At 44.3% G+C, this 10,617-nt stretch overlaps 1 protein-coding gene across 1 annotated transcript in view; it reads left to right on the top strand.

Moving 5' to 3' along the window:
• SLC16A3 (solute carrier family 16 member 3) overlaps nucleotides 1-10,617 on the top strand; it is a 14,520-nt gene continuing 3,903 nt past the window's right edge. The window contains exons 1-4 of the mRNA XM_064676353.1: nucleotides 1-156; nucleotides 7,948-8,189; nucleotides 8,671-8,814; nucleotides 9,164-9,931. Of these exons, the coding sequence (XP_064532423.1) occupies nucleotides 7,967-8,189; nucleotides 8,671-8,814; nucleotides 9,164-9,931 (1,135 nt within the window). The 5' untranslated portion in view covers nucleotides 1-156; nucleotides 7,948-7,966. The remainder of the gene's footprint in view (nucleotides 157-7,947; nucleotides 8,190-8,670; nucleotides 8,815-9,163; nucleotides 9,932-10,617) is intronic.

Below are 10,617 nucleotides of genomic sequence, written 5' to 3' on the forward strand. Positions count from 1 at the left end.
AGGGGAGGGGCGAGAGCCACAGACCCGCCGCGCCGGAGCTCCGCAGCCGGCGGGACCAGACGGGCTGGGGCGGGTGTGTGCGGGCGCACGGGGACAGCAGCTGCGGTCCGGCGCGAGCACGGTCATCCTCTCGGTGAGGCGCGGGACGTGACTCAGGTACTGAGGCGGAGCCGTCGTGCGTGATGTTGCGGAGCGCTTGCCTGGCGCACGGGGCCGAACGCCGTGGGGAGCGCGGGGAGCGCGGGGATGGCGGGGGGTTCTCGAGCCGCGTGAACCGACCTCAAAGCCCCCGGCTCACCGAGGGCGCATCTCCGCGTGGGGCTGTCCGGGCCGGCGGATGCGCCCGAGCGCCTTCTAAGCTTTGGGCGAGCGCAGCGCGGGAGGCGAGGGTTCATCCCTCGCCCAGAGGCTGCGCTGGGCGCCGGTGCGGCGGTGGGCACGACGCCGACTGTCCTCGCCCCCCTTGGCGCCACCTCACGAGGGACGGCGGGGCGCCGTCCCACCGGCTGCGTTTCTCCCCGCGCATGGGACCAAGAGGGCGCATCTTTTCCTCGGAAAACCCTCGTTGCCGTATGGGTCGCCCAACGTCCTCACAGCCAACGGCCTGAAAGCGCTGTCCGGGCGCAGAGCAGTGCTGGCAACCAAGCCCCGCTCTGCCCGCTACGGGAGAGCGCTGCCCCCAGCTTCTTCCCCCTTTGGCGCCGGGTCACGTCTCGGCTTGCGGTGCCGCCGGCCCCAGCGCACGTACAGTGCCACACCGGTGGCTCGTGAGACACCCGCGAGCTCCGGCTTTGTTCCCGTCATCCCTGGCCTCAGACCGTTACTGGGCGAAGAGGGTCTCCGCGAAAGCCTCGCCTCCGCGATCCCTTCGCTGCTGCTCACCTCCTGTTTCAGTGTTGAGCCCCGGGGGGTGAATTTCGAAGTTCTTTGTCACAGTGGTGACCGCTCAGATCCGTCAGAGCGAGCGACGTGCAGACTGAGGACCGTCCCTTCGTAAAGGAGGTCGTGGCAGCCCCGGGCATGAACTCCGTTACTCGGTTCAGCGAGCGCTCTGAGAACGGTGGGGAGCCTCCCTGGGCTTCGCGAGCATGGCCGAGTGCTCCGCGGGAGCCCCCTCGGCTACGTGCCCCCCCCGGAGCGCCGCTCGGGCGGTCGTGGCCGTGGCCGTTGGCGGCGCCACGACCGCCACCATTGTTTTCCCGACCCCGCTCCTCCCTTGCGGGGCGGCCGCCGCAACCCCTTTCCACTTCTTGGGAAGGAGCCCATTTTTGCTGCTGCTCGCAATCCACCGGGAATGGTCTGCGGCTTGCCTTCTTCTAAGAGGTTCCGCGAAGAAAAAGTGAACAAAGGTGGAGTTGAATTGCAGCAATACAACTTCCTCTCGGGCACAGACCGTTAGCACTGGCTGTGGAAATGCGCTCCTCTTGGGCAGCGGGTTTGCGTGCTTTTTGGCTAAAGCAATTGGAAGACCGTTTAGTTTAGAATGTCTCAGAGTAAAGTCAAGTATGGTTTTGCAATGGTTATTTCAGAGGAAGCAGTGTGGCAGTCAGCCGCTTTAAAATGTAAACCAGAATCTATTAGTACAGTACACCTGTTGTGGTTCAGTCAGAAGTATAACACAAGATATATTATTTTATATATTATATTTTTATATTTTATATATCTTTATATTATTTTCTATATTATATTTTATATACTTTATATATTATAAAAATATTAAGGTGATGTTTTAAATTGTGACTGAAGTGGGAATTCACATATCTCAGTGTATAACACCCTATTATGCAGCTGCACTGTCCAAAGTGATTGTGTAAAATGACACCTCTGAGCCAGGCGATCTTTTCTCAGTATATTCAGCTACATGTGCTAACCTGGCTTGAGATACAAGTGCATACAAGCACTTTATACATCACGGTAGTTCCATGGTATTCTGCAAAAATTAGCACATACATCCAGCTGGTGACAGGACTAGACCCTTAATTAGTGTTTATTTAGCTCTGTCACTTTTTGGTTTTATACTAGGCAATATAAGGACACTTCTCCAAGAATTTTCTGGGTTTTTAAAGCTTCAACACATTGCAAAGCCACCACAGCTGCAGGGCTGAAATTAATTTTCACGATACGTGAAAATTAGTTGTAAGGATTCAGCTGAAGTTGGGGGTCTGCAACTTATATTTTTGAAAGCAGCCAGATAATTCCAATACAACTGAAGGCATGTTTGTCACTTTTCTGTGAACACAGAAAGGGCTTAAGGAGCTGCTGTGATTATGACATTAATGCACTTATGGTAATGGTTGTGGTGTAAAAAAACCTGTAGGCTTTAGAAAAATAAATCCGCTTCTCCAGAAAGTGGGCATTTGATATAGATACAATAACTACGGAGGTTGACATTGCTATTGTTATAGGACTAGTATATTTGTTTTCCCAAATAATGTAAAGAGCAGGGTTCCAACATTTTCATTATATGACATAAACAAACAAATAAATAGGCACAACTTTCCCTGTAGAGCACTTTACCCAGATAATAGAATCTAGACTGGTTAGTATTATTTGCTACACATAAAAATTGCAGTGTGACATTGCAGTCTGCTAATAACTTGTGATGAATGTTACTCACTGTGCTGTAGCAGTGAACGCTTAAGACATTTTGCAGCTAAATGGGGACTGGAGATTGATTAATAGTTAAGTGTTGGTATGGAACGTTACTTACAGCTACAGACAGCACGGGATTATCCTAAGAGTTTTGAGAGAGAGATGAGAGAATGGTGAAAGCTGGCAAACCCTTAAGAAAGGCAGCAGCTCTGGAAAACCGTCTCTGATAAAACAGTGGAGGCCAAAATGGGAGAGTGGAAGTCCCTATGGGGCTTTGTGGGAAGGAGAGAAGGTCAGGGTAGGCATTGGCAAATATGGTAATGATTTTGTAGGAAACAGAAGTTTGCAGCAGCCTTTGGAATGAACGTGTAATTCAACTGGCTGATATTTAAGCAGGTAAGCCACAAGAAATGCACTAGTGTGTTATACCAGTGGCCCATCAAAATGGTTTCTGTTAAGTACTTGAGTTGTAATAAATAAAATTTGATTTACAGATGTATGTATTAGTATTTAGAGAATCAGGAAAGACTTAAAGTCATGCTGAATAGGCAGATGTCCGTGATGTCAATGCAAAGTGTAGTTGTTCTAAATGCAGAGGGCTGTCACAAGGGTCAAGAATATTAAAATAAAAATACTTTTGCAGGAGTAATTGCCTGCAAAATTTCAGTAGAGTTGGTTAGTCTTAGGATTCTTCACTCAAAACCATGAAAAACATACATATTTTGTTTAGTTTGCTTAGATTTTAATACCCTTAAGGGGGCTAATACAGGAGGTTATGACTCCTATTAGCACAGTATTGAGCAGCATATGCTTTTCAATGTATTCATACCTCCAACACCCTATGAAGAGAGAATCATTATTTTCTTCACTCCACAGATAAGAAACTGAAGGAGGATCTCTACATTGCTCAGCTTAGACCATCTTCCTCATTTTGTAATTATACAGTTCTCAACCTGGTGGGGTTCTCAACTGAATTCCAGCCTGAACTGGGTTCCCCATCTGGAAATCCATCTATTTTTTGATTACTATTTTTTATTTGTATCATAGGAATTCAAGGTTGAGTAGATTTCTGCCATGGTTAGAAGAAATTACTTCTTCTTGAGAATTCTTGAAATTAATTCTTCCTGAGAACGGGAAGTTCTTAAGACATATAGGTCCGCCTACATACTCACAAATGTCCTTTCTACCCATACTGCTGGCCATGAAGTACTGCGATGTGGCCAATAAGAGTATTGGCTAAACACAAATAATAGATTCTTGCAATTTCTAGCTGCTCCTTTTTATAATCCAAATGCTCCCCTTTTATAGACTTCACACCAAAACCACCACCCACAACGCTCCCGACAATCACCTAGTATTTCCTCCTAACTGAGCCTATACTAGTTTCCATAGCAACAGGAAGATAATATCAGGAAGATGAAACCCCATGTATTTAACTACATTTGTTCCCTTTGTTTTAGACATTACCAAAGCAAGAACCTATTCATGATAGAAGGAATCTGGAATAAATACTGACAATACTATCATGTCTGTTGTGGAGATAGGAAACTGAGCTGCAGCCAGTTAAATGTAATCCTTTGCCTCTAAATAGGGCTGAGCTAGCAAAAGCAGAAAGCAAAGCAAGCTGTTGCAATAGTTTTGCAGTCGCCTCCTGTCTTAGCAGGCTTTGACAGCATCCCAGCACTGAAGCAAAATCATAAATAAAAACTTTACCTGTGCAAATCAACCACAAGCCCAGCTTTTCTAAAAGTACTGCCCTTGTTTGCACATCTTACACGGGAATCTCTGCACTACTTCCTTATTAGTTCTTAAGGAGGTGAATACAATCTAGCCTAGTAAGGCATACAGCAAGAGGATGAAGTACATCTTCTGCTGTGTTCATTTCGTTCTGGTTAACAGTTTTTAATTTTGGTGTGTTACCATGAACTACTGATGGACAAAACCAGATGAATAATATTAATGGTAGAATCACAGAATGGTTAGGGTTGAAAGGGACCTTAATGTTCTTCTTATTCCAAGCCCCCTCCCATGGGCAGGGACACTTTCCACTAGACCAAGTTGCACCAAGCCCCGTCCCACCTGGCCTTGGACACTTCCAAGGATGGGGCAGCCACAGCTCCTCTGGGCAACCTGTGCCAGGGCCTCACCACCCTCACACCCTCCTAATATCTAACCTAAACCTACTGTCTGTCAGTTTGAAGCCATTCCCCCTTGTCCTCTCACTACATGCCCTTATAACAAGTCCCTCTCCAGCCTTCTTGTACCCCTTCAGGCACTGGAAGGCTGCAATAAGGATGCTCCAGAGCATCCTCTTCTCCAGGCTGATCAATCCCAATTCTCTCAGCCTTTCCTCGTAAGAGAGGGTTCTTTTTGATGTATATATATATAATGGCCAGTCTTCGCGAGCGAATGCATGTGCAAATTAAACCACTTTTAAAAGGATGACATTTGAAGATCTGTTATGCTGGTTTATGGTTATTTTTAGCCAAATGTGGTAACAGACATGACAAAAAGAAGAGTAAATGGATGATACTGTTTGTTTCCCCATAAGGTTATTTTTATGAATGCTGGAAAGTAGGCCAGGTTCCCTCACATCAGCAAGTCTTGCTCTTTCATCACAGCAGCACATAAAACCGTTTTAGAGACTGTTTCTCATAGCAGAGATGGTAAGTCCCGTAGGGCAGGTGGAACAGAATATGTCTCTTACAGGCTGCCTTGCTCTGCTGGGCATGAAAGGACGGCAACGGAGGAGGATGTTTCCACCTCGTATAGGGGAACCGAGCTCCGGCCGCCGCGAGCGCTGGGCGGGGGAGCGGCCCCGGCCCCGCCCGCAGCCCGCGGGCAGCGCCCGCCCCTCGCCCAGTCACGTCCCGCACGTCTCAGTGCGGCGGGGCCGCCACAGCGCGGGTCACGCGGGGCCGCGGCGGGAGCGGCCTCCGCACCCCGCCCGCCCGGGGCTTCCCCGGGCCGCACTCGCGGCGGACCTGGAGCGCCGGGTTCACTTCTGTCCCCCCGGAGAAGCTCGAACGGTTCCCTTATGAAGGAACAAGCGAGCTGCCAGCTAACTGGTTCTTGACGGGCGCTTCCTCACGCAGATGTCGGGACTCTGCACTGTAGGACTGCAGAGGCTGCCCTTTGAACATCTTTCCTGTCGACGCAGTAAAGTAGACTCACCGCGTCTGTGTGCAGGAAGCAGCACGGGGGTGAATGCCATAAGCCACTGAATATCCCTATCCAGCACTTTAAGCAGTCTGGAGAGATTGCCAGTTGCTATTTTTCAACAAAGCATGCTCATGTGTTATTGCTAACTTTATGTTGCTACTAGATGTTTAATGCAAACGAACAAAATTTCCACGACCCTTTCCCCCAACATTTTAAACATTCCCTCCCAATGAAATGTTCTGACAATTTGGAAGTAGTGTAAGTGACAATTCCTCCTATGCCCTGGACTCCAGTTTTTTATCTTATTGCTGTTCTTTATACATTTGAACTGAGATACTTTAATCAGCATTTCCCCTGTTATCATCAATACTAGAGAGTTGCCACTGTCACAAAGGATTGCACTTTGTGTACCTACTCTGTGCTGTCTGGTTTTTGCTTCAAAAAAATAAGTCCTTATTTGAACAAGGCTTTATAACTTCTATCAAACAGAAGTTACTGGGAAAAACAATTTTGAAGGGTGGACAAATCCCAGTGTCAGAAGTGCAGAGATGCATCTTAAGACTTATTTAGCAACCTAAAGCCTGCTGCAGAAATTGCCCAGTCTACCAAGCTATGTATTTTTACATATTCTTACAGCAATCAGCAAATGAGCCATCTGCAGCCTCAGATGACTGGTTTTGTTGAGGTATTCAGTTTCCCTTATTGTTAAACCATTTTATGTTCTAGTTGTATGGACTTAAGATGAATTGTTTTCTATCTGATTTCCAGAAACCAGAAAACTGGTGAAGCCAGTACTATGACACTTACTGTTCTCATACAGCCCAGGGTAATAAAACAGCAATAGTTGTGGCAAGATTTGTTTCTGTATCTGTATATAAAGTTGTTTCTTGCAAGAAGTGGGAGTGCTGGTCTAAATGCCATAGTAAGTATGTCCATACAGGTGTATTAACAATCATCCATTTGGTGCTCAGTTGTCTAGAAAAGTCTTCATCAGATTGTTGTGCCACATGCAGTCTGGTTGGGAAATGGAGATGTAAGAACTACATAGTTCCCCATTTACAACAATCGCTGTGCAAGCCTATTCTCTTGAAAGCAGAAGCATTCTTCAGTGATGAACACTCCTCTTTTGGGCACTTTTGTAGAGAACACTGACACAATAGGAGTAATCAGCTGAACTTTAAAGAAATGGCCAATTTTTGTACATGTAAGATTTAATGTGTAACTTGTTTGAAGCTCACCTCAACATTTTCAAGACTTTTGTAGTACACAGACCCTACAAAACCATAATTGCTGTGATGCAATACCTTCCTGCACTCCTCACATAACATATGGGGACACTTTATGTGCCTTTTCAGTGTCTTTTTTCACCCTATATCTCCCTAAGATTTGGCAGCATTACACATTCTCATGAGAAAAGATTTTTCATATGCAAAGCTGCTTATGACTGCTTATAGATGTGAAAAATTAGATTCATGAAATATACTTTTTTTTTTACTGCTAAGGTACTAACAACAACAATGGAAAGTATTTGCTTCACGCAGGCAGTGATACTGAACATTGCTACAGTTACTAACTCCCAGCATCCACAAAGACTGCCTGTGCAGATTTTCACTGCACTTTAGCTTAGGTACTTACTCGATGGCTGACAACTTCTCAGCATCTCAAGGGATCTCTATATCTTTTCAAGATAGCAGAGTATCAGGGTGGTATTGCTATCCTCAGTAGGAACAAAAAGCCAGGGTGATTAGTCCACTGTTGCACAGAACTCTTGCGATGCACCAGATCTTCTACAGGCATAGTCCAGGAGCTTCACATAACAAGGTCTTGTAACAAAAATCCCGCAGACTTTAATGCAGTAGTTATTACATATCTGTGAAAATCAAATACATCCCTGATCTGCTGTAATGGCTTCAGTTTTTCTATGGAAGAGTGATTTGGTTGAAATCCAGTTTTGACTTTGAGAGCTGTGAGGGGACATTTACAACACAGTTATGTGCATCTCCTTTTCATGTATTTTTGCAAGCTTTGTAAGAACTAAACCTGAACAAGGAATAGGTACAATTGCAGTGCATTTTCAAGACTTTTATTTAAAGCCGTCCTATACCTTATTTTTAATTGTTCTCCAATTTTTGCCAATTTTGGTTAGATAATCATCCCAATGTCTATAGATACTAATTGCTTTTTGTTTCTTAGGGAACACACAAGCTTCATCATGGGAGCTGTAGTAGCTGATGATGGTCCATCTGGTGTTAAAGCCCCTGATGGAGGCTGGGGCTGGGCTGTCCTTTTTGGCTGTTTTATCATCACAGGATTCTCCTATGCCTTTCCTAAGGCCGTTAGTGTTTTCTTTAAAGAACTTATCCGGGAATTTGGCATTGGATATAGTGACACTGCATGGATTTCCTCCATTCTGTTGGCCATGCTTTATGGAACAGGTGAGTAGTTATCTGTTTTTGAAACAGTATTGTGTCATACAATGAAGTTTGTAAATCATATGGCTATTTACAGCATGTATCATGACTGCCTATCGTTACTTGTGTGCAAGTAAGGCATTCCAAAGAAGCATTACTATTAATCACATAAATAAAAAAGTTATTTAAATTCAGCTTGGATTTAAACTAAGTCTCTGTAACTCAGTATTTACTAGATGATGCAAAAGAAAAATTGCACAGCACTCTGAAGACAAAAAAGATAAGTATTTGACTGTAGAGGAAAGAACACTCTTCCTGATTGGCTTGACTGTATGGAGAGAGCAGGAAAGAATCACAGAATCACTGAGGTTGGGAAGACCTTAGACCTTTCAGATCATTGACTCCAACCTCTGTGAAGTCCACCAAAGAAGAAATGCAAAGTGACATAAAATCAATCCCAAAGATTCGTTTATCTTAGCAACTCTAACTTGCTTTTCTTGCCTAGGTCCACTGTGTAGTGTATGTGTCAACCGCTTTGGCTGTCGTCCTGTCATGCTGGTGGGTGGCCTTTTTGCCTCCATGGGGATGGTGATAGCTTCCTTCTGTACAAGCATCGTTCAGATCTATCTAACTGCAGGTGTGATTACTGGTAAGTAGTGTGTATTGCTGAAAATGAGTTAACGTATGTCTTAGCTTTAGGTTGAAGTTTTCTAAACGTGATAAATACCCGAAGCATCATGATCACCCAAATGGATTTTAATAAAAATGGCAGATAAATGTGGAATTAAACTGTCATTTATTTTTGTTGTGAATATTTAATAGCATGAAGTGTAATCATAAAGTACAAGAATATTATGGAGGTGGAATGCTTTAAAAATGTTACTTTAGATTTCTTCTGTCCATTTGGAATAAAACTATTTTCTCTTTATGTATAATCGTAATTTCTTTAATAGTGATACTGTAGGCCGGTATTATTTTTTATGTATCCTCTGTTACAGGTTTGGGTCTGGCACTAAACTTTCAGCCGTCACTCATCATGTTAAACCGTTACTTTGACAAACGCCGGCCCTTGGCCAATGGGCTCTCTGCCGCTGGGAGTCCAGTGTTTCTTTGTGCTCTATCACCCTTGGGGCAGATACTACAACATGAGTATGGCTGGAGAGGAGGATTCCTTATACTGGGTGGGATGCTGCTCAACTGCTGTGTATGTGGAGCACTAATGAGACCTTTGGAGCCACCCAAAAAGTCTGAAGCTACCAAAGAGCCAGCTGAGAAGAAAGTGAAGAAAAAACTTCTGGATTTCAGTGTGTTTAAAGATGGTGGTTTTGTAATCTATGCCCTAGCAGCATCTATCATGGTGCTTGGCCTCTTTGTTCCCCCAGTTTTTGTTGTGAGTTATGCCAAGGATTTAGGCTATCAAGACACCAAAGCAGCTTTTCTTCTGACTATTCTGGGATTCATTGATATCTTTGCTCGGCCTATTTGTGGAATGGTAGCTGGTCTTAAATGGGTTAGACCACGCTGTGTCTACCTCTTCAGTTTTGCTATGATTTTCAATGGTTTCACAGATCTCATGGGTTCGATGTCTGTTGATTATGGTGGACTGGTGGTCTTTTGCATTTTCTTTGGCATTTCTTATGGAATGGTAGGTGCTCTTCAATTTGAAGTTCTCATGGCTATTGTTGGTACTCAGAAGTTTTCCAGTGCTATCGGTTTAGTGCTCCTGGCAGAAGCTATGGCTGTTCTAATTGGTCCGCCATCAGCAGGTAAGTATTCCATTTAGTTCAGAATTCAAAACCATATGCACCGCATCCATTTACACAAAATTTAAGGGAGCAGAGAAAAGGATGAGAGTCACTCAAGAAATGCAGATTGTGCCAGTGTTGCACATGCTTCGAAGGCTTTCTGCAGTTACACTCTGAAATAGACCAAGAAGAGGTGGGATGAATCTTTTCTCCTTCTCGGATCCATTTTAGTATTGGTTAAATTGCCATCTGGAGATGCTGCTATTTCTCCTCTGAAAGCCTGCACTGAATCTCTTATTGGCAGATATCTGATTGGGATTCAGAATATGAAACCTGTCAATTTTCTTTGGAAAGCACTAGGACATATTCTCTATACCCATGGTAGTTTTGGAGAAGAAAACATTGGAAGAAAAAAAATCTTACAAGGAGGAGTATAAAACTGGACTACTTTAAGGGAGGTAGACTGCTTCTATTGCACTTGAATCACAACCCAAGAATAAGGAAACAACGACAACATAGTCAAATTCATTAATTTGAAGTAAAAATGAAAATTAATTACTAATCAAAGAACATATATTTTATAGATCCTGAACTGAAACACACTTTGCCTCCCAAACCCCAACAGTTCATTGACATAAAATATTTACACCATACACTAACAAACGTGAAGTATTTTTATTGTGACAGAACCCCCTTCATGGGAGTTC

The sequence above is a fragment of the Pseudopipra pipra genome, chromosome 19 (assembly GCF_036250125.1).
Source record: "Pseudopipra pipra isolate bDixPip1 chromosome 19, bDixPip1.hap1, whole genome shotgun sequence".
NCBI classification, from domain to species: Eukaryota; Metazoa; Chordata; class Aves; order Passeriformes; family Pipridae; genus Pseudopipra; species Pseudopipra pipra.